The sequence below is a fragment of the Dromaius novaehollandiae genome, chromosome 5 (assembly GCF_036370855.1).
Source record: "Dromaius novaehollandiae isolate bDroNov1 chromosome 5, bDroNov1.hap1, whole genome shotgun sequence".
NCBI classification, from domain to species: domain Eukaryota; kingdom Metazoa; phylum Chordata; class Aves; order Casuariiformes; family Dromaiidae; genus Dromaius; species Dromaius novaehollandiae.
The window spans coordinates 42,010,899-42,035,143 of record NC_088102.1 but is presented as its reverse complement, the minus strand read 5'-3'; the positions used below and the strand labels follow the sequence as shown (position 1 = coordinate 42,035,143).

Genomic DNA, 24,245 nt, shown 5'->3' with positions numbered 1-24,245 from the left:
TCTGGGGCGGGGGTGTTGCGGGAAGCACTTACTTCGCTACAGTAGTAGCGATACATACTTATCAGTTTGGGACACTCAGTTACCGATAGCGGTTGTAATCCTTATTATCAGTCACTATAGTGCAATAAAAATGCTCAATGCAGTATACTACTGCTCTGAAAGACTGCTACTGAAAATCACACACACATCAGTAGCAAGAAGCTACAGAAATTGTACTAGGACCAGTGCAGGACACCTTAGCCAGACAAATCAGCTTCAGGAACAGTTGGAGAGGCTTAAGAACAAGTACCTGCGCTTGTGGCTGGGCTGTGTAACACGCAGTAAACCTTAATTCAGTAGGACCTTTCAAGAGTCATAAGCCAAAGGGGTATCTGCACCCTCTAAGAGAGAGAAAGCAAGACAAGGCCCAGTTCTGAGATCACAGAGGCTTCATCAAAAGAGGGCACTTCATTAGCTTTAGAAGAGCTAAGTAACCTGCTTTGAGGCTTGATGCTGTTGAAAACTCCTGATGTTGTTCTGGGTTAACAATATTATAGCACAGATATGATCTTAATGGCAGCCTTAGTAGAGAAAAATTTATACTTAAGGAGGAAAATATATGCAGAGAGACAACTTGATTCAACTATAAAGTACAAGCCCCTTAATTCTAAGCCATAACTTTCTCTCTAGTCACACAAGAGATGTTAAAGTCCTTCCCCAGAATGACGGGTCCCTCATCCTCAGAAAAATCTCACTGATGTAAATGGGGCTACTGACACACTAAGCTACGATTTAGCATAACTACAATTGGCGAAACCTGACGACGTAAGAACACAGTAACGGCCACGCACAGCTGCCACACAGCGGCACTGACCAGCGGCACCGATCAGCGGCACCATTGCGCATGCGCAGGAGCTCTCCCGAGACGCCATGTCGGGTGCTCCCGGATAGCGGTGGCGGCCGTCCCGCTACGGGCGGGCTGCGGGGGCGGCTCCTCTTTCCTGCCATGTCGAGTGTGGCGCGCGGTGCCGCGTCAACCAGGCGGTGCCGGCTTCCCCTTCCGGGGGGCGGGGCCCGTGACGGGCGGGCGGGCGGGCATTCCGCAGTGGGGCCGGGCGGGCCCTGGGCCGTTAAAGCGGCGGCGAGGGGCGCGCGGCCGGGCTTGAGGCGGCGGCAGCGGTAGCGGCAAGGTGCGTGGCGGCGGCAGCCTCAGCCTGCTGGCTCGCCACTCCGTGCCCTGGGCGGGGCGGCCGTGGGAGGCCGGCGGTCGGGTCGGGTCGGGTCCCCTTCCGCCTCGCCGCTGGCCGCATAGCGCCCGTGTGGGGCGGCCCCCCCCCCCCCCCCCCGAGGAGGGCGGCGTAGGCCCCGCGGGTGCCGCTCGGCGCCGGCTGCCGGGCCAGCGCTCGGCTAACGGCTCCGCCCCGCTGGGGCCGCGGCGGGAAGGGCACCTGTGATGGACCGCGGCTGACGGGAGGGCCCCGGGTGTCGCCGGGCCTTGGGCTGCTCTCAGCCCCTGCTGCGCCCCCGCCTCGCCCGTGGGGTCCGAGCCCGGCGCTGTGAGGGGGGGCTGCTGTGCGGCTCTCGGGTGCTTCTTCTGTGCTTGGCTAAGCTGAGGTATTTGCATGTTACAAGAGAAGTCCCTGCGGTTATTGTTGTTTTTAAACTCTTACTGTGGCTTTCTGCTTTTAGACGCTGGTTGGTAAAATGCGATTCTGATAGGTACAAACAAGAAGTAACCTGTTTTTCTCTGTTTCTTTTACCTGTAGATTTTGAAGCCCTTAACACTACTAGGAAACTGATAAAGAATAGTCAGCTTTATTTTTCACTTCTTTTTTTTGGAGGCTTGTCTTGGGCAGAGTCCGATTATTGTTTAACACAATGTTGTAACAGAGTGCACAATTCCTCAACTTAGGCAAATGAGTTGGAGAAACTTTAGAAGTTATATTTCTTTCTACAGCTTCCCTAGTTATTTATCTTACACTTTTCTATCTCTTAAAAATGGCAATAAATGTTCACAATTCAGAACTTAGCAGCTGGCTTTTCCTTTACTTCTCCTTCTTTTTTTTTAAAAAAAAATTCTTTGCTGCAGATAGAACAGCTATACAGGAAGGCAATTAGGGGCAAAGGAAAAGCCTCCCCACATGTCAACTGCATGATTCTTTGATTTGAGCAATGAATTCCTTACTGGCAGTCTGGTAATCGGTCTGTATCCTTTAGCACCACTGTTCTGCACTGTTTTTATGTAGCTTATTATATTGCTTTTTGTACTTTGTTTCATTAGGCAGAAGAAATGGCAGCTGTTGCTGTCTCTGTTTTGATCTAGGGTAGCTTGTTAACTTGTGTTGGCTAATAACTAAATCAGGGGAGGTATCACGAGGCTTTTCCAGCAACAAAAATTGATTGTTGGGACTAGTATAGAAGAGAACACATTGCGTTGAGGAGGTAGCGTTACTAGCGCCTGTTCTTTCAGCTCTCTCCTCTGTGCAATGTGTTCAGGAAGCTGATAAGAGAAAGCAGGAAGTATGCAGAGTGGTGTCTTGTTCTTGGGTTCTGGCCCCTTCCCTCAGTGTCACAGATGCTTTTTTCATTTATCTTGTAGACATAATAGCCTGGAGGAGTACAGTCTGGTGCTGATACCTTGTACCAGCCTGTATTTGTTGGGCTGAATTTCAGCTGCTGAACACAAGTAGGATTTTCTGTTTGATTAAGGAAGCTTTTTTTTAAAAGCAACTCCTGCATCAATGATACAAACAATTCAAAAGTACAAAACAACAACAGCAACAACAAAAATACTAAGTCACCTACTTGGTAAACTGTCTAGTTTTAATCTGTATGGAAACATACAGAATTTTCTTAATTTATTTTCAAACTTTTCTACAAATGGTTTTGTTAATTTTCTACCCTTTTGGGGAAGGCAACAGCTCACTTTACAGGTGAAGGATCAGAGAGCATCCATGATCTTCTGAGGCTGTACCAGTTCACTGATGGCTAAAATTACAGGTCATGATATCCTGGCTTTCATTCTGCTGCTGACATCTGGATTGTGTCTTCCTGCATTTCCTATCTTTGTTTATAATGTGATTGCCCATAAGGAGGCATGGGCTAAATTTCTCAATCATATTTTTTGTCATGTCAGCTGGGAGCTATTATTTAATATTTCTTCCCTGCTACTTGTAATAAATATCAATGGAAAGATCTAGTGAGCTACCAATTATAGGTTTTTAAGGATACTACTTTGGTATATTTACTAATGGATTACTTTTTAAAAAAAAAAAGTATACAATACAGGAATTACTTTCTGATTCATCTGCAACAAGGAGGTAGTCAAATATGGTTTTCTGTGAATAGAAAGGATTAGATTTTGTATAATCATGACTTTTTGAAAATGAATAATTTGGACATGCATGTCTAAAAGTTTTCTGACTAACTCTGCCATGTTTAGTTCCTGACTACCAAAAACTGTTTTCCTCCTCAAAATCCAGTCAATGTGAAGACTTAAGTGTTGAGTCTTGCTAGAGCACTTTGTAGGAGTTGACTGGTTTTCATTCACAACTTGGAAATAGCTTTTCTGAGAGAGAAATTATTCTAGAAGGCAAATTTAATAAACCTTATAGTTCCAACGTTAAAAAAATAACCTAATCCCAACTTTTGGCTCTCACAGCTGTTGTCTTCCATTGCCAAAAGTATTACACTGTACTCTTCTAGCTTTACTTCCTGCTCCTAAGAAAACTGGGAACCTCTTGCTTATTATGCATTTATGGAATAGGCACCAAGGTACAGATTGCTTGTTGCTGATGTTAGTAAAATATCTTTAAATGAAAAAGGATGAGCTTCAGCTTGCATTTCTAGCTGCAGACTATCAGTGCAGGAGGGAGAATGAAGGAATATTTTTGAGATCCTGATTGTTTAGGTTCAAATAAGGAGCATCACCAGTTGACAAGGAATTTGTGACATCTGGCAGATGTGACAGGTGTCTCACACATTTGTGAAAGGCTGTTTGTCAGAGGTACAAAACCGCTGCATGTCAGCCAGAGATGCAAGACTTAAGTCTTGCTGAATTTGTTAAACTACAAGTGATCAGAACGGTATATTGGTCTAGTGCAGAGACCTGTCTAGTTGAGGAAAACTTGTCACTTTTGATGCTCTTGCTCCCTTTCAAAATTAGAGATCTTTCAAAATGTCTAGGTGTAACAATGTTTAAAAAAATGTTCCTACCCTGAATGCCAATATAAAATGATGTTTGCCTACAGTAGTATCCTAATGTCCTTTCCAGGTGTGGACTGTGTAATTGCAGTTGAACAAACACTTTAGGTCTTCTGGCACCCAGCAGTCGGTTCAAATTCACAAAGATATGTAAGAGAAAATTCTTATGGGCTTTGAGTGCTTTGGACAGCACAATCTGAATGGATGTTGACTATGTTAAAGCAAGGAAGTAAACATTCTTTTCTCTAGAGTTGATAAGTATTTTGGAATTACTTCTGTGCTAGTGCTGGAGAAAAGCACATTTAAGCAGTATGTAAATTGCCTACCAGAGCTTTCCTTACCTTGGAAGTGCCTTTTTTGTAAGTCTGAGAAAATATTTGGAATGAAAAAGCCTGAAAGGGATATGCAGTTTCACTATTGTAACGGCTTTGGAAACTTGCCTATATTTATACCTATGGTTTGCTTCTGTTGGAAACTGAGTGTTGGTGTAAATAGTTGACTTCAAATTTACATGTAATTCTTAATGAAAAAGAAAATGCTGGTGAGAAAAACCCTTAGTGGTGCAGAAGACTATCTTGGAGCAGTGACAGAGATGATAAAGACTGCATGTAAAATTAAGTGCGTGCTCTGGAACAACAGATAGCGAAGATGACTACATTGTTACTGGCGGTGTAGGACAGTTCTTTCATCTTGAGGCTTTGTCAGTTCACATGCTTAATTTCAAAGCTTTAATGTACCAACCATCAGGGATACCCAACCAAAGAACTGCTGTTGGTTAAACTCATAATAAGTCTAGCTTTCTGATCACAAGCAAATAATAAAACTTGGAGCCTTATACATGCAGGCAATAGGTGGTTGTGGATATTGCTAACACCGAATTTGCTCTTATGTTAAGAGCCTTATGAAAGCTGTAGTTATGCAGGTGTAGATCTCAAGTCAGTAGCTGGGGTTGGGGCAGAGCTGATTAAATACATGCAACTGATTTTCTGCTTGACAACTAGTTTTATCAAGTAATTCATTATAGATCAGAAGAAATAGCATTTTGGGTAACTTCTGTCCTTATAAGCAGGGAATTCAAATTGCGCATATATATGTATCTTTCAAGTTGCAAGCATGTTATGGACAAACCTTTTTTCCCCTTTATGAAAACCTAGGCTGAGTTTGACAGTAACAGTGATAGTTTGAAAGAATGGAATAATCACACCTAGATTTTATTTTATATAAACACTTGGATTTTGTTTTAGTTAAATAAATTGCCTGTCTGACTTTCAAAAAATATTCTTAATTCAAAGTTTCACTGTGTGTTCTCTAATGTTTTTTGTTCAGTCTTGCAGGGAATACCTAATTTGAGGTTTTAAATGACTTAATAAAATCACCTTTGCCACTTCTTTTCCACAGTTTTCTTCAACTTAGGCCTCATATAGGAGACTGAATTCAAGTGCCTTTTTTAGGGTTTTTGGAGTCATGATTGAATGCATAGTAAGTGGTATCTTACTAGCCCCAGTCAAACCTATAGGTTTGTAGGAAGACCTGCATACTGTTTTAGACCAGGCTACCTAAAAGCTTGTCATATTTTTTCCTATTTAGGTGCCTGTCCTGAAAAATTAAGTAACAAAATGAGTTATGTTATCAGTGATGGAGAAAAGTGTTCAGGGTGTGAACACTTGTAAAATGCTTACATTCAAAACAGTCCAGCTTGTTGCAAATGTGATGATTACGTTTTATCATTAAGTGTTGTGACAGACCCTTCAGGATGTCCGGTTTCCAAAGCAGATTGTAGTTAGAGGAAGAAAGTTTGTGTAGACCTGAAGTTCTTTCCCTTATCTCATTGCTCCTCTTGTCCCAAGGGATAGAAGTAATTTAACTCCAGTCCATTTCCATTTGACTTGGACCACAATTTCATCCTAATTTTGGTATGTTTTAGAGCTGTAAGCATATGGAATGGCTTAGCATAATTTGAGACAAATGTAGAAGTCAAAAGGTAACATCTTTTCTGAAGCTTATGGTCAGAGTTGGAATTTTTCTCAGAACTTTTTCCCCTCCAATCTCCAAAATAAAATGCGACAGATAAGGCAGATCCTTATGACCTTCAGGCCTCATGTTTATTTTCTTGTGCTTCTTGTTTCTAGATGAATCCCCCTTTTTATAGGGCAGTGTTAGTTAGGTTGGTGATGTTGTCTTCCCCTAACTTTCCTGGTAGAAAAGTATCATGAGACGCTTTACTGCAAGAAAAAGTAATTTTCATAGCACGCTTAGCTCTGCATTGTAGATGATTGTTTTTCTTATGCAAGAGGTGGAGGGGAGTCGCACTGAAATGTGTTTAACATTAGTCCTTGTATTCTGGTAGCAAAGAGTAAATACACTTTCATCTGACTTTACATACTTCTAAGAAGTTCTAATTTGTTTAGGCACAACTGAAGATTGATATCTGGATCTTTGAAGCAAGCCTAGTTTCATGTTTAAAATTTACCACTGTAGTTTTGAGAGGAAAATAATCTAAAATAGCAGAATGTTGTAATAGGAAAGTGTCTTTGTGGGCTGTCTCTCTTTCCCTTGATTACTTTGTGGCTAAGACTTTTATGAGGGTGTAGGGCAATGAAAGCAAAGAAAATAGATGTGCATTGGTGTTATTAAAATCAATGCCTAAATTAGCAAATTTTATATACTGATAACAATATCTGCTGAGAGGCACTTCAGTAATATCAGTTACTTTCTTCCTGAGTATTTTGCCTTTATTGAGGAATCTTAGTGCCCTGGTTACAAAAGCATTTTGTCATATAGCAGGAAATTAAGAGCTGGAGACCTCAGTGAGAGCTTAATGGTAGCCAGGCAGAAAGACTGGGGAATGAGTACTCTTTCTCTATGTAAGTATATTGTGTTCTGTTGGAATAGCTGACCTATTCTTTCAGCACAAAAAGCCTCCTCTTAGGTATTCTAATATCGTCTTTGGGAATATCTTACAATAAAGGCACGTGCTATGTTCTGACTAGTCTACTTAGACATGTGGCTACCAAATATGCATCTCCTTTTTGGAAATACTTAGTTTCCTCCCAGTTCTTCTTACACACTTTTTACGTGTTACAAACTGCTGAATTAATTAGAATGTATTGAGAGACAGGTTTTTCTATTCCAGTTCAAGACACTAACTTTCCCTGCAGAACTACTGTGTGAGTACTGTATTTGTTTACAAAAGTATGGCTGGCCAGCTCAGTCATACAAACAAATTGGGAAATAAAAAATTACAGCCTTTTTGAGTCCTTTAATGCCTTATTTTTTTAGAAATTCAGCATTAAACAGACTTTAATCAAACCAATTTAAAAAGCATACTTACTTAAGATAGGCTTAAGAAGGAAATGCTTTTCTCTCATTTTAAATCACTATAATGGTGATGACTGATACAGTGTACATGGCAAAGCTTGCTATAGACTCCAGAAAAGCATAGGTTCTATCCCTGTTTTCATTGATATAAGAGCTCAAGAACTCATCAGAAATGACTGGCAAGTAGCTCTTCACTCTGCTCCATGATAAGAAACTGTCAAAACATGTTTCTTAGCAAGAGAGTTCTGATGCGCTTTATTTACCTTTCTTCAACACAAGTTGGCTAACCTAGCAATTGTAAAGTGAGTCAATGAACTGTCACTCTAGATTATGATGTTTTCATCTTACAAGAGGCAAAATGCTACAAGCATCCACACGTGAGCATCAGAAGCATATGTGTGCCTCTGCTTTGAGGAATCCTAGAAGCAATATGATTGAGAATGTTTTGCTCTGTATCATGAGTGCCTGCTATGCAGAAAGTTTTTTCCTTTGTGGCTTGAAACTGGGTTTCTTCAGTGTTAGATTGATTTATAAACTGGTGGCATTTGTTCTTGAAAGTGTTCAGTGGGAAAGTGGGAGGAACGCTGTAGGTTTTCGTAGAATCTCTTGCTGTCTGGCAGGCCTAGAGTTGCTTAGGAAGCTGTGAACATGCTAGGGGAAAGCAGAGCTTGCTTGTCAGCTGTTAAAGCCGGTAGATTTGGTAGCAAGCGCTGATGTTTTCAAGCCATTGTCTGGTGTCAAATGCAGCCTCTGACACTTTCTGGTTTTAGTAACTTATTTGTCAAATAATGAATTGCCAGTTCCTTTAGTGAGCTAAGGTGAATAGGACAAAATTGGGGAGGAATAGTTTGACAATGAATAGCACATGAAGTAGCTGTTAAGTTGTGGGTTGCCAAGTCTCTTCATCAAAATAATTGCTATCAGATTTGAACATGGCATTCTTGCATAGGATATTAATATTAATTCTCAAGCCCATAGCGAATTTGGGATAATGTATGTTACATGCTGGCATGTAAGCTGCTGGATAATCTGAACCCACAGCTGCGGAGGGAAGCAGGACATCAGGGCTGCTGAAAAAGAAAACTTCAGGTCACTTGGGGAATACAGTTCTATTTCTTGCCTGTTCTGCAGTAGTAATGGGGTTCTTAAGAAGCTGCTGTATTGACAGGGTTGGAGATATGATATTCCTTTTCCTATACAGGAGGTAACATGTGCATTACTGTGTGGCTCCAAAAGCAGTGAAGGGCTTCTACACTTCTGCAACAATAACACTTCTTCACCACTTCTGCAGCAATGACAGCAACCCAGACAGCGTATTTGTTTAATGCTGCTATAAAATTGAAATTTCATCCTGCTTCTGAATAAATTAAAACCAAATTAAAAGAAAAAGCAAATTTAACTTGAAACATTCTGCTCAAAGAATCATCTTGATGTTCTCTTGATGTTCTCTAAACTTCTTGATAGGAAGGCATGTGAATTGGGAAGATAAGCCATTGAATAAATGGTCAGACTGGACTAATGCAAACTGAGCTATTCAAGGCCTTATGTGAGAATGTCTGTGGTGTTTTAATGATGGGAAAAACTGATTTGTGTTGGCAGCTACTTAGAAAAAAAGTCCCAAAGACGTGGGCTTAGACTGAAGAGCTATGTTAAGTGCTGAAGACCAGGCTGCAGGAGTATTCTAAAATCTGGAGTACTTAAGCTGTAAGGTATTAGGTATCTTGATTTCCTGCTCAAACACACACTTCCTGCAAAGTGCTGTGAACAGAATCAATTCCTTAGCTAATGTCTGGATAAATGATTTGTACTTCACCTAGGAGCAATTACTAATGCTATCTGTCTTCTAAAATATTGGTTTTGGAGGGGGGAATGGAACTCAGTTTTGTTATTGAAGCAGGGCATTTGTAGTAGATATCAGCTGATCATCTGAATGTAATTGGAAGCTACTGGTGTGAAAGAGGTTTAATAATTTAATAATCTGAAGCTAATGGGATAACTTCTCAAAAAAAACCCTTTTATTACACTCAAAAAATATCCTTTTATTACTCAGCTTATGTGCTATCTCATGAAATTCTTATGTAGTGTGGGAGTTCTAATTTTGTTTTCCAGTTCTCAGTGCCAGCTTATTGGCATTCCTCCAACAAAAATACAGATTCTTAGTTCTGAAAACATGGTTCTGATAAGAGTACGCTTACTGACTGGCTTGCTTTTTCCTATTGTCCCTTCAGGCCACAGCATATCTCCTGCTTATAGCAAAAGTTAAAAAATTGTATGTTGGGACTTCCTTCACAAATAGTCTTGACCTTATCTTTATCATGAGAGAGATGAATTTGAGAAACCTTTCCGGGGTTGTAGACATACCAACTGTAACTTTTTAAGCTGCTTTTGCATCTGACGGATTCACCACCCAGCCATAAGAACAGTTACTTCTAAGAGTGTCAATGGGATCATCTTAGGTGGTGCTTCATCTGTGAGTGTGTTTCCCTTTCTTTTGACTGTGTTGGTCAAAATTCCTCAAAGAGGAGGGGAAGAATATGTAAAGCTTATGCTAGTAGCTTAAATGCATTTAAAAACAAATTTCTTGCTGAGTTACTGGGTAGACTAATATTTTTCCAAAACAGAGAGGCTTTCTATTTTAAGATTTGTCAGTTTAAGGCAAAAATCAGGAAATGAACAATAGCTAGAAATTTTCAGAAATGTTTAGGAAGGCATTAGAAAGGTGACAGTTTTTCATACTGCCTGTTCCTTCATTTCACTTAGCACCTCAGTCATATCAGCTGAATAATTCTTTTAGTACCTTATAGTCCTAAGCAAGTATTGTACTATGTATAGTGATATGTGTATGCTTTTGTTCTTTGAACTGTCTTCTAATTTCAGCTCAAAATACTTGATAAAAGGCAGTTTTGACTTATACAATGTAAACACTTCAAATCATTCTGAGGATTAACTGGTATCTCAATTACAGGGTGAAGATTCTCTTTAACTTTGATTACTTACAAGTGATAGTTCTTCATCATGGCTGAACTATCACCTGAAGAAATACAGCTGAGGGCCAACCAAGTCACTGATGAGGTAAATATTTTAGGAAGCCATGTGGGATCAGAGTAATTATCTGTCAAGAATATATATTTTATAATAAAGACAGTCTAGGATGATGATTCACAAGAGCATATCTGAATGTTCCAAACCTTCCTCTTTACCTGGTAAATACTGGAGCCAAGACTATTCCTGAAAGTGAGAATGAATTTTAGTTTCTGAATTTTAAAGCCCCCGATTAACTCTGAATGCTGACCACCCAGTCGTGATTACCGAGATGATGCACGCTGGGTGCCTATGGTCTTCTAAATCATGTTGATACCTGATGCTTCTAAATCTTTTTTATTTAACTGCATGCCTTTGAATGTTTTTTCCTTATAATGACTTTCCCATGGAATAAGCAAAGTATTAGTAATTATTGAAAAACAAGGGTTTATTAGCTACTGGAAAAAATTCTAGTATACTGTCATTATGACAGTCAGATAGCTGCATATTACATATTGGCAGGCTGATGAACTTTTGTGTACTAGTTGCATCACTGAAGTGAACTGATAAAGAAGACTATGAAATGCTGACATGTGCTGCTGATACTGATTTTTAAATTGTTCTCTCCCTAGTCCTTGGAAAGCACAAGGAGGATTCTTGGCTTGGCCATTGAGGTAAGGAAAAGCTTTTGAATTCTTTGGGGATTTATTCACTTGAAGTATAAGCAGCTGCATGTTAACTCTGTATTGACTATCACACAGTGACCTTTGGTGCTTTTTAACTTTTTCCAAAGTGATGCTTTTTTTGAGGGAGACGCTTCATTATTTGAAGCTGCTGCTTTAGATCAATAGTAGAGTTGGAATGACTTAAATCTAAAAGTTCGGTGATGAAACTCTGAACTCCCTTGTACATGACTTGAAACAAATTAAATCTGTATTTCAAGTATATTCTGACTTATGAATCTGTTCTTCTACATTGTTACATGTGCATGCTGAATTGTAAAAATAGTTGGAAGTTTACTTCTGATACTATAATTTCCAAAAATAGAGTACACTGGTGGTAGGGAGTAAAATAAGATGGCTGATAGCCAGCCGCAATCGAGGTAACAAAACTTAACTGATTCAGCAAGACAGTTTTGCTAGTACTTGAGTATGCCATAGTCAAATGGAAATCCAGAGAGTAAGTATTAATGTTTTTCAAGGCTAATGCCATGGCTTTCAGCACCAAAGACTTGACAGTTCCTTGTGTAAGAAGAGTAAAAACTAATCTGAAAAATAGGGACTTTAAAGTATTAGGTCAGTACCACTTTAGAACCTGTACTCACTGTACACTGTAGCGTACTCTTGTGGAACTGAAGATGATACTGTTACCAGTGAGGTATTTGAATTTGTGTAGCCTAATAAATGTGTCTCAAACGTGAATGTTAGGAACATTTGATACATATAATGAGCCAAGCTTATTTTAATGGTATCACATTTTGGTGATTCTTAAGCTAAAATAATTCCTAGCTTAGGAAGTTCTGTGTTGCAAGCTTACAGTAAAATGTGAGTGTAACTTTCATGCCAGGTTCAAGACTCTGAGCCAGCAAAGAACTATACTTTAGTTTAATCCCAACTGCAATTTTATTTTGCCTGGTTCTAAAACTAGTGATGGCCTAATCTTCCTGATCTCTTCTGCTAAGTTCCCAAGAATGGGTTCATAGGCTTTATCCTGCTTTTTTTAAACTGACTTCAAGGACCTTGTCATCCCAGTTGAAGGGAATAGAGTTAAAGAATGAACTAAATGCCACTTTTCCAAATGAGAGAGTTAAGTTTTACTTTTTTAGTTTAGCCTTGGCAGAGTTCATTCTGAGTATTACAATAAATTTTGTTGCAGTAATTTTAGCAGCTACACTATCCCTAACGTTTTTTACATTATTAGCCTAACACAAGATTTGACTTGAAGCTTAGTGTATACTTACTACAGAAGCTATTACTAGCACGGTATTTTATTACAAAATTGTTTGGCTTATCAGATTTACTGTAGAGACCTGCTTTTGCACTGCTATATTGAAGACTTTTTTTATATCTGCAAATAAATTTATTTCTACAGTCCCAGGATGTAGGCATCAAGACTATCACCATGCTGGATGAACAGGGAGGTGAGTTCTTCCTTCCCTCTCCCCCTCTAATATTTAAAATCAGTTTTATAAGAAAAAGAGTCATCACTGAAGGGTGGTTGTTGAAACTAAAGATTTATTAAAGACACATTATTTATGTAAAAATGGGATGCACTAATTGGATATTCCCATGTGTTTTTGTAGTATTTATAAGAGGGTTTAAATTTGCTGAAAAGTTATCTTAGTTACAGCAGAATGCAACCTCTGCTATGGAAGCTGTTCCTTTGCACGATAACATAACTTTAATTGTCTGTATTTATTCTAAAAGCAGCAGCAGAAGTGCTGCCCTAAGGATAGGGAAGATATTTTTAATATGATAAAGAAAATTTAACCACTTAATCTTTTTTCTACAAAAAATTCCATAAGGCAGAAGAACAAAGGCATTAGTTGTAGTATAAAGATGAAGCTGGAGCTTTTAAGTCCCTGTTTGAAAGGGGTGCTGTGTCTTATCCCCCCAGTAACATCTGTGTTTACTCAGGTTGCTTGTCTCTCCTCTAGAACAGCTAAATCGCATAGAAGAAGGCATGGAGCGGATAAACAAGGACATGAGAGAAGCTGAGAAGACACTGACAGAGCTCAACAAGTGTTGTGGCCTCTGTGTCTGTCCTTGTAACAGGTTGGTTAAATTGATACTTGAGCATAAAATTCTAGGATATTACCAATAACTAATCAACTGGGAGGTGGCCTACAATAAAAGAACTAAATAAAAAGCTGAATCTCTCCAAAGCCAGTTGTACCTGTAGAAGTACACTTTTTCCAAATGATACATGAGTAGCTAAAGCTTACTTGCATCTATGTATTGTGCCCCTTACACTGTAAGTATAGCTGCTGCATAATATCTTGCATGACTGCACCCTAATCTCCTTAATATTTGTAGTTAGAATGGTACCAATGCTCAGAATTGGACTGCAGACAGCCATATGTAAATGGCTATTAGAGATGTGACTCTGAAAATCATCTCTTCCCAAAAGTATTTCTCTGCTGACTTACTGAAAAGTTGGTAATGCTATTCTATTTAATGTTATAATTCAATGTCATGCAAGAAAACTTCCATTTTGGAGAGGGAAAGCAATATGGGTTCTTCAGGCATTAAAAAATGTTTGTGCTTTAGGGAGAAAGAGTAGGTGAACAGGTGCTGGTCTTAAAGCTTTAGTTTTGTTAGTGACCGCACTTTCTTGTAGACTTGCTTCACAGTACCTTAATCTTATCAGTAATGTGGTCACCATATCCAAGCCATTTAAGACTAATACCTGTTGTGTGGTACTTGATTTGTAGTTCTAAACATTGTAACCTAAACAATGATCAGAAATCAGTATTCTGTTTTTTTAAAAAAAGGTGCTCCTAGCTTTCTGTTTATGCAGCAAAGTCTAAAGTTGATTTGTGTGAATCAAATATGATCATAGTCATTTTATGCAAAGGAGAAATAAGTTATTTTAAGAGTGTAACCACTAAAGTGAATAGCCTTCTTTTGCCCTTTCTCCTGAGGGGGGGAAAGAAAACCCTCATGAATCAGCTGAGAGGTATCTGAAATTTTAGTAATAATACCTTGGAGGTATCTGAGTCTGCTTATTTAATAGGATGATATTAGAGAGATCATTTAGGATAGATATGAATGTGGCTTCTAAGACTGAATCTTAAGAGTTTTAATATCTCGAAATGACAAATAGCTCTGTGTTGAGCTTTGGATAGCTGTGCTCACTGTTTTATATTAGCTTTAGCAGCTGATGAACTTTGAGCATTTTGACACACTCAATCTTTGTTTTGTTTAGTTGACCATCTTACTCCTCTGAAGTTGAGCAGCTTATTGGCACTGAGCAAACTCCAAATTTGTGAGCTCTTGTGGTGCACCCCAAATGCACTGATTGCAATAAAAGGCATAACGAGTTGTGTACCAAAACAGGCAGGGATATATAGAAAAGTCTATTAGAGAAGTAGAGGAGCAATAAAGAAGCTATGAACATTTCTTTTACATATGTATTACATGTGTAATATAGCTATAGGCAGCTATTAGTGAATATATTTACATATATAAATTTTCTTCATCTGGTACAACAGGTTTTGTCAATGTCTCATTATTTGCCAACTGGCTATCTCCAAAGGTTTTCATTTTTTCATAAGGCATAAGCTTAAATGGGAACCTACAATGAATTAAATATTGTTCTTTCTCCTTTTCCCCCTCAGCTTATTGAGGTTATTTTTGAAAACCTTGTTGTAAAAACACAAGGCATAGGCAGTACTCTAATACCTGTGTACTAACAGCAATTTGCCTGTTTGCTGGTCTTTACTGTCTTTCTTCTCCATTCTCTCCTAACACTGCTGTTTGCTTTCTAAAAATGAAGACTAAGATAAGAAGCTGTATTCACTTAACTGGTGAAAGCGGATTTTAGCAGAAGGTCAGTCCTATTAGTGCAGCATGTACATGTAACCAGCTGTCTAAGGTGATGCTTCTGTTGGGTATATGTTGCATGTGCATGATGTCTGCATGCAGGACTCATTGTGACTGTGATGTGTCGTAACAGTGATGTGAATAGAAAATGCCAGCTATTATAGAATATATTAGCTGTGGGAATCTTGACTAATTGCCTGAGCCCATGCTGGTTTGCTGGATTGTACAAATTGAGTCTTACTGACTCCTAGGGAAACTAAATGTGGGGAAAAAAGTGAATGTACAGTAACTTGAAATACAACTCTAAAATCAGATTTTGAGAAGCTTTGTTCTTCACTGTGCTTAGCTTGAGCAACAACTGCTCTTTCTAGTTATCTACTTTAGATGTGAAAATAGTTTTCAGGCCACTTTTGTTCAACAAATTCCTCTCTGTTACCCCTGGTACCTGTGGCTTTTCTCATCCAAGCACACAGAGCTCTCCTGCTGCAGTTCAGTTATGAATTGAGAACCAGCTCTTCTTCCCTTGGATGTATTCAACCTAGATTATATTTCATAGGTCAGATCCTAGGAAAAGTTAGTAGTTTCCCACTTGGATTATGTAAGTGTCAGAGGAAGGAGAGTGAAATATTTCTTCAATACAGCTTATTTCACACTTTAAAATGTGAAACTGCTTGTATATTCTTCCCTCTTATGCTTTTGTAGGTATGTAATTCTTAAGGTTAATTCAGGAGACAAAACCTGAAATGATGTGGTAAAAATGTTACGGTCAGTTGGCTTGTCACTCTAATGGAGTTAGTACTGTTGAACAGCAGAGTGAAAGAAGTATTTAGATATGCTTGCTATTATTTCATAAATGTTTCCCAGGTTTATTTTGATACTTTATATATATACACACACACACACTTGGTACATCTAACAAGACTTGGCTATAGAAAATGATGGATAAAATATCAAACTTAATCTGAGGAAGAAACTCAAAAGCACTAAAGTTTTAGATTAATGATCTTGTGTAGTGCAACTACTTTCATTTGGGGGAGCTTCTTCAGCTCTTCTTCCCTGTGAAGTATCTAAACCTGTCTCTAGACTAGCTGCTGTTGTAAATGCAGCTTTATTTTATGACAGTGTAAGCTCTTCTGATACCATCATAAGCTTCTTTTCTTGTGAAGTATGTTACTTTAGGGAAATTCCTGTGCTTGTGTTAACACTGAGATCAAATTAACTAACTACCTCCAGAGTAACTGTTACATTTGTACTATCCTAATACAAGAAACTATTAATTATATAGTCAGGGCTTTGTCTATGCAAAATCTGTTATCTCTTTAGGGCATAAGAAGTGTTTCTGAAAATCTGATCCTAGATTAATGCAGGACTTCAGTCAAGAAGCCATTTTTCAGATGTAGCACATCAGACTGTTAATTTTTATTGAATAGGGCGAAGAACTTTGAGTCTAGCAGGGCATACAAATCAACTTGGGGAGATGGCATGGAGAACTCGGCAGATCATGTGGTATCCATGCAACCAAGAAGTGTAAATCATCAACAGCCTCAGACTTCTGGAGGATCAAGTGGCGGATATATTACACGGTTTGTTTCTTCATTTTTCTCACTCACAAATGCAGATATCCTAAGCTACAGGTCATCAGATTTTTTTCCAGATGTATTTCACCTGTAAACTTTTTAAAATATACTGAGAGTCTCTGAGGATCTACTACACCTTAGAGAGATTAGAGATGTATATACACTTTCAGTAATGCAGAGTTCATTTGCACTTTTTTTGCAGCGGTGGTATTTTCAGTTAGTATCTTTCTGGATATGAGGTCTAGAGCTTAGTGCTCAGTAATAGGTGACTATTAAAGCCTAATACTTTTACTGTCATAGAAGTATACTTGAGACAAACTCACGTCTTAAGCTTTCTGTAGTAGCTGTTACTTTAAATTCTAAGGCTGTTTCAGTAATAATGGATAGCTTTGTTTTGGTGGGCTTCTTGCTTGAAATACAAGGTTTTTACATGGGAGGGGTAATAGCTTGGCTTGAATACCATGCATGCTGAGTAACTTTGTGCTGAAAATTTCTATTAGGGTAAATTTAAGATAGGGAGAAGCAAATTCTTGATTTATGAAAACATTTTTTCAATATTTGAATAGGATAACAAATGATGCCAGAGAAGATGAAATGGATGAAAATCTTACTCAAGTAGGAAACATTCTTGGGAATTTGAAAAATATGGCTTTGGATATGGGCAATGAGATTGATGCCCAGAATAAACAAATAGACCGGATAAATGTAAAGGTAAGGGTCAAAGGTGCCTTGAATTTAAAGGTTGTTGCTGAGAAGTGATAAGGAACAGCTTACTGTTCTATCTGTCTGTATTTGCAATAAGTATGCATTAAGATCATGCCATCATCCTCTAGGTTGCAGTGACTTGAGCAACAGATGGTGGTGTTTGGGTATGTAGCTGAAAACTCAAATGCTTCAGTGTTAGAAGTCCTCAAAATACAGCACACAGTATTACTTACTCTGAAAGCAACTACATTGGATTTGATCAGAGGCAAACACTTCCTAGAGGTAAAACTGGGGGCTTGTTGCTTTTAGGAAAAAGTCTTGTGTGTAGTGGGGAATAATTTTATTTAACAATAGCAAGATTTTTCTGGAATTTGTTTAAAGTCTCTCTAATCCTTGAACATAAAATAAGACACAATTCCACAGGGAATTCTTGGCCCTCCTTCTGGGAAACAGGTTAGTGTTAAGGGTTGGAGAGTTATTGGAATGATGGGTTTTGCAGGTGTACAGGGAGATGATCTGCCCTCATCTGCATGTGAAGGTAGTTAGGCCCAGCCAGTAACATCCACTTTTTCATGCTTTAAGGGTTAACTTCCTGAAACAGAATAACCATATACAAATCTGACTTGGAGGTTTTCCTTGCAGTGGGTAACTTGTGAGGAAGTTAGTCTTATTCTAAAAATCCCCATAGTCTTAAAAGAATACAAGTTCTTTTAAAGACATCCTGATCAAGAATGGAAGCAAAAGCTTTAAACTGTGTTTTATAGATTAAAAAACAGTAGACACCTATTGCTGTAAACTTGTGAAATGAAGACAAAATGGGAAGTTAAAGATGTTACTGAAAAACCTAATAAGGTTAGCAGCAAGAAGGAATGTTTTCAAATGTATAGAGCAAGATTGGCTAGTCTGTTGATGCTGCTCATACTTATCTCAACATCTCAATTTTGTCTAGTGATTAAGGGGTTGGGGTATGGGTATAAATATGGTCTCTGAATATTTTTAAATCTAGAGAACAGTGTGGGAACTGAATCAAGATGTTGAAAGGAAAATTCTCCAAAGGATAGTATCATACAAAGAAATGATAGAGCAGTACTAACCTTTAATTTAGAATAGAGTTGGTCCTTTCTATTTATAAAAAACCTGTACAATTGGCAAATGTATAGACTTGGTGAGTGGCATATGGTACTGGCTTTTCCTTAGAAGAGGATCTGCTAGCTAGATCACTCAGCTGCCAGAGTGTTTAACAAATTATACCTCATTTTTTTAATAGTAGATTCTTGCCTATTCTCAGCCTCTCCCCCAGCTGGGAACTGGAAGGGCCATCTAATCTGCCAATGACCTGTGAATTTGTGTGTGTTTTTTTAGGCAGATACAAACAAGGATCGCATTGAGCAAGCCAACATCAGAGCCAAGAAACTCATTGACAATTGAAGCCTGCTGTCATTGTTCAGTGACACTGTCTCTCCAGCTGCAAACCACCATATTCATGGATCTGTGAAACTTCTATTCTGAAATAAGAGGGGCTGGGAAATATGAAGCAGTACCCTTTCTATAGGGATTCTTTCTTTCTCTTTTTTCTTTTTTTGTTATTGCTTCATGTAGACTTGGCCTTGATTCCAAGAAAGCAGCCAGCATAACTTCCTCCTCCTCATCTGCCTTCACTTTCTTCAAATTGCTCAGGGCTAAAAGTGTCATGGCTTTGAGAATGTTCATGCTTGTTTTATTCCCCCTCCCCAGTCTATTTTCCTGCCCCCAAAATATAGCTCCTTATTCAAGCAGAATAAGCAGGTTAACCTGAATTCAGTTGTTGAAAGTTGGAGAGGGCACTTTACACAGTTTAAAATACCTCATAAGTTGAGTGTCTTCACTAAAATAGGGATTTGGTGAGTATTGTCTGACTTGTATCTCTAGCTGGCTAACGATAGTTTTACTCTCCAAACCACATACAAATGGTTTGGGGTTGAGTTAGTGTACTGCAAAATTTGTTATAGCCTTCTAGTTACTACTTTTGGGTTGAGGGCTTTAAAACACTTTCTAAACACAAACTTTAATGTAAAGGTAACTGGAGGGATATACAGGTTTCCATTTCTTTACTTTAAAGTGACATTGATTTAGAGGCCATGATAAATTATGCTGCACTGTTCTGGTAATTTGTGTTGTGTGTATAATGATCCAAACACCATGCACATGTGAGTAGAAGAAAATAAATCACCTCCCTAGGAAGTATTTATTCAATGGAAAATTTTACACCCATCCAAATATTAATCTTTAAATGAGTGATGCAATGTAACTAGTAGAAAAGCATGCAGCTTTCTCACATCCCATATCAGATTCTATCTTAGTTTTTACTGGAATTCAGTTTATGCCTTTCTTCAGTGCAATATTAAAATAGTACTACTGCAGTGACTGAGACCTGGTGCAGACTTTGTTCTCAGCAGTGACTTTGTGGGGAGCTTCTTAAACCTACCGAAAACAGAAAGAGGGGAAGCTTATTACAAGTGATTTTTTTTTTTTCTTGTCACAAGTCTGGAGGAAGCATTACCCCTTCAGGAAGAACTATGTGCTAGTTCTAAATAAACTAGTTCAAAATAGATTGCTGACTGGTTTATTATTGCAGATTTGGGACTGGCAATTGGAAATATTCCAAATTAAAGTTGCCTGCAACTAAAATATTCTTAGTCTTCTGCAGAATAGAGGAATCTCTGACCAGGTGGGGTGAGATAAAGCTTTCTTCCTATGAAGAGGAAAACATTTTTTCATTATAAACAACCAGATTTATTCCCAAGACTTTCTTGATTTTTTTTTTGACAAGTAAATCACAAGTGACCCATATTGATGGGTGGAGTTAGCTATGTATTATGCCTGTATTGAAACCGAAAATGATACTTTGGTTAAACCTGCAATAGTGAATGGAGGATGGAGGAAAAAAAATCTCCAAACCAAATTGACTGGCAGAATAACTAATAGCATACATGGGATTTTTTTTTTTTTTAGAAGGACAGTCTACAAGTATCCTATAGCCATTAGCAGAAAATGCTGGAGCTAGTGAGATGAGACTAATTTGCTGAAATGTCAGATGAAAAAATGTTAAACATTATTGTGTTTTCTTTTCAGTAGTAATACAATCAGTGTAGCTAGTATATTCTCAACTTAATCCCAGGACAACTTGAGAATTAGATTTAAAAAAAAAAAATTCCTGACCAAAGAATAGAACTGCTGCATGTAATAAATAGGCCAGTGGTAGACTGTCTATTGTGAATAAGGTAAATTAAGTCAATTTTAGGGGACTGGATACTTTAGAAGCACCTCCTGGCTTCTATCTGTCTTCCAGTAATTCTTGGAAAACTAGTAGATTTTAGAAATGGGTTATCTACCTTCATTAGTAATGAAGGCTATATGCTTAAAAACACAGATAGCAAAAAGCACTTGTAACAACATTGCATAATAAACTTCTAAAAACCTCTTGTATGGCAAAGCATAGGGGATTTGAATGCAATTTTTTCCTCCTTACAAACTTCAAGTTAATTGAAAGAATGCTGCTGATTGTGAAAGCAAAGCATATGTATTTAATTGTGATTGTCTCCTGGAACAGAAGACTAAAGCAGTTACCTTATTCTGCCTAGAACAATGCAGATCTGCTCTTTAGCTTCTTGAAACACCTTGAAATGTTTTTCTCTCTTGCTACTGCAAGTCTATTTTCTTGGCTTCCCTGAGCAATAACCACAAATTAGTGCATTGGCTAAGAGAATGCCATGACTGGTATATGGAATCTTAATATTGCAATGAACAACTCACAGAAATAATTTCTGAGACTCTAAGCTTGAGTATTAGCTGAATGTAAATACTGTTTTCTGAGGCAGCAAGAGCTGAACCCTTGAGGGAGTTGGTGCCTTAACGTTCCAGAACAACAGTCTGCTTCTTGGATTGTCTTACTGTTGTTTGTAGAATAGATGCTTAAATTCCTTATCTCCTGGACAGAATCAACACTTGTGCATCTCTAAGTGTATTTCTGAATGCTATTAAGAATGAAGGTTTACAGTTTCTGCTTTTGATTGTGTTTATATGTTGTGCACAACAAAATACAGACTTTTATAATTGAATCTGTTCTAGAACTGTTTTCTCCTAGTTAAAATTCTTTGTTCAGTTTCCTGTCCTTGAAAAACTTGGCAGAACTAATTGCTACTATGCAACTAGGAAGTTTCCCTTCTATTTTTATCTTTCACAGAAATCCTGATAACAAATGAAGGGATGGGGCTCGGGGGAAAGGAGTCTTCTGATCTTTCTCCATTTCCCCACCCGCCCCTTTTTAATACTCTAGTTTTCATCCTTACATAATCAACACCATCACCTAATTTCAGGCTGTCAAATGTGTTCATCTCTTTGAAAGACTGTAAGACATGAGGCTACACTTCAGGATGATAAAGGAAAAAGAACTAAGCAAAGTAACTTAAACTTTGCAGCCAAGTATCAAGTATTGATAACAAGATGCCTAGCAGTAGGTGAAGTCCAGTGATTTTAATGCCGTTTCATTTGCAAAGCAATTTAGAATTGTATTTTCTCAGATACTGAGGTATCAGGTTACTAGAATGCTCTTGGGGTGAGGAGTGGAGGGATGCAGAGACTGGAGCATTGACTTGTACCAGTTTGAGCTGCAAGAGAACAACGAAATCTAGGGATGACTTGGAAGAAGCACTTCTCGTACTACTGTGCAGCAGCCTAGTCTGTTCCTATGAATAACTAGGAAAGAATTAGGGACAGTGTGAGTACTTGATTATTTTGAGCATGCGGTACATAATCCCATGGGCATGCTTACACTGTGATAGTTGGTAAGTTGAAGCAACTTACTCTTTGAAAAATGGGCTAAGCCCTTTAACACAGAGATAGCTATAGTATTAACTGCAGCACAGTTGGTCTGTGCAGTAACTTGTACAATATTTGTGTGTGTATACTTTTCTCTATGGAGGCTATATTGTGATGCTGTTTGTTTACATGATGCAGTGACTTGCAGTTGCCATTCACCTTTGCACTTAACATTTTGATTGTGCATTGCTATTTTATTTCAAGAAACACATGAGAAGTGCATCCTAAAGCAGTGGAGGCTCAGAGTAAGTGAAATAGGTCTGAAATAAAATATGTGAATGGATTATATTAATTAAGTAACATTTTCTACCTCAGTAACTCCCAAACTAAAAGTTCCAAGTATAATTTGGCATGGAAATAAAAGCTGCTTTACACTGTCATCTGCTGTAGTGAGCTAAGCACAGTGTATGTTGGGAGGAAGGAAAACTGAGAAACTCCTATACTAATAGACTAATTGCAGCATAGAAACGTACAGAATAGTGTTCTGGTGGATGGACTTTAATGTAGTTATTGACTGCTATGACCAAAAAGGTGTGGGGCTCTCAGACAGTCTGTTCTGAAACAAATTTGGATAATCCAGGACTAACTCAGAGCCATTCAGTATCTTGCATAGTATTTTCCCTTGTTTCCCAAAATTTTTGATAGCTGTTGTAACTCCAAGGTAGTGAAGGAGCCTAGCAATTAGTAACTGAAAGGTTTCTATATGTACCAGTGACTATGTAAATGAGAGATGTGGACTTACTATCTTAAATGCTTCCAGAAGCAGAGGTACTTCCCCCCCCACCCCTGCCATAGCAATGTTAACTGAATCATTTTCCAATTCTTCTGTTGCTGATTTTTCCCTTAACCTATTCTACCATCTTTTTAGTCATTTATTTTTGTTGAATAGATGAAGGACTCCTGATAAAGAGGTGTCAGAGAAACTTGAGGGGGGGGAAACATGTCTGAGCACATTTATTTATAATAAAGACCACAACACAGTACTGCAGAGTGCATACATATTGACTATAGACCCCTCTTTGTCTGAGTTAGTGAGTTGTTCCCTTTTTGTGCAAACGGAAAATATGCTAAATAAGGGGCTTTGTTCTGTGAATGATGTCTCATGCATGGCAAATCTGGAGGAAAAAAAAAACACTTCAAACATGATTTAGGTATCAAGTGGAATCAACTGAGTTTAAAATAAGTCTGGTGCCTTAACCTAGTCACTGACAGACTTCTACATGTCATAACCTGTGGAGTGTATTAATACAAAGCTGAGCACATTTCAGTGACTGTGCAGGCCCTCCCAGTGATGGCAACATTCAGGTTGTGTTCTTAAAATACTCCCCTAGTTATCTTGCAAAACAAAGTAGCTATAAAAGACATTATCCTGCTGTCAGCTACTTCTTACAGAAGACTACCCCCCCCCCCCAATATACCTGGAACAGGGGTTCTTAAGTGAAAGTACTTTTCCATTTAATGATGGCTCACATCCATCCTTTGTGTAAGGAGCTGATGTTCCTTAAAGCACTACTTCACAAGAAGTATTACTATGTAATATGTAATACTATGTAATATTAAGTAACAGACATCAACAGGGACAGGAAACTAGATAATTGTTCTTTTATAGGATGCTTAGAAGGGTTGATTATGTTGAGAATTAAGATCACCTCACTTTTTTTTTTAACTGCAGATCCACAGGTTTTAAGTTCATTGTCTCAATGCCTTTCCTGCCTTGTGTAGGAAAGCATAGGCATAGAACAGTAATATGCAAAATTACCTGTAAGACAGCCTCATTAAGAGATGCATCCATGCTTATCTTGCCAAGAAAGGCACCTAGTACAGCTCCCACGTCACACTGTTTTCAGCATGCAGTACATATTAATGGAATTGCTACCACAGGGCTGACATGCCACTACTTTGCATTCTCAAAACAACAAACAAAAAAACCTGAAGTACAACTGCTACCAGCAACTGATGGATCAAAGTACCTAAAGCAATGGCTTCTACAATGACAGCTTAGTACTACTTGTTAAGTGATAACAGCAGCAGTTGCACCAAA

The 24,245-nt window shown here is 38.4% G+C and overlaps 1 protein-coding gene across 2 annotated transcripts; it reads left to right on the top strand.

Annotated features, from left to right (window-relative positions):
* The first annotated feature begins 1,013 nt into the window (after positions 1-1,013).
* Positions 1,014-21,444, top strand: SNAP23 (synaptosome associated protein 23). 2 transcript variants are annotated; one of them, XM_064512584.1, is made up of 8 exons: positions 1,014-1,169; positions 10,466-10,572; positions 11,154-11,195; positions 12,613-12,661; positions 13,178-13,295; positions 16,496-16,648; positions 17,209-17,353; positions 18,710-21,444. In XM_064512584.1, exons 2-8 carry the CDS (start codon positions 10,516-10,518, stop codon positions 18,773-18,775), a joined length of 630 nt encoding a protein of 209 aa, XP_064368654.1. In that variant the 5' UTR covers positions 1,014-1,169; positions 10,466-10,515; the 3' UTR covers positions 18,776-21,444. The 2 variants fall into 2 exon arrangements, with proteins under 2 accessions (XP_064368654.1, XP_025951538.1); XM_026095753.2 differs by lacking the exon at positions 1,014-1,169 and adding an exon at positions 1,321-1,593.
* Positions 21,445-24,245: the final 2,801 nt, after the last annotated feature.

Excerpts from the sequence above, each read along its gene's own strand:
- SNAP23 (XM_064512584.1), top strand. The coding sequence starts at position 10,516 with ATGGCTGAACTATCACCTGAAGAAATACAGCTGAGGGCCAACCAAGTC. Across the intron at positions 11,196-12,612 it reads TTCTTGGCTTGGCCATTGAG|TCCCAGGATGTAGGCATCAA; the intron begins GTAAGGAAAAGC and ends TTATTTCTACAG. Across the intron at positions 17,354-18,709 it reads TAGACCGGATAAATGTAAAG|GCAGATACAAACAAGGATCG; the intron begins GTAAGGGTCAAA and ends GTGTTTTTTTAG.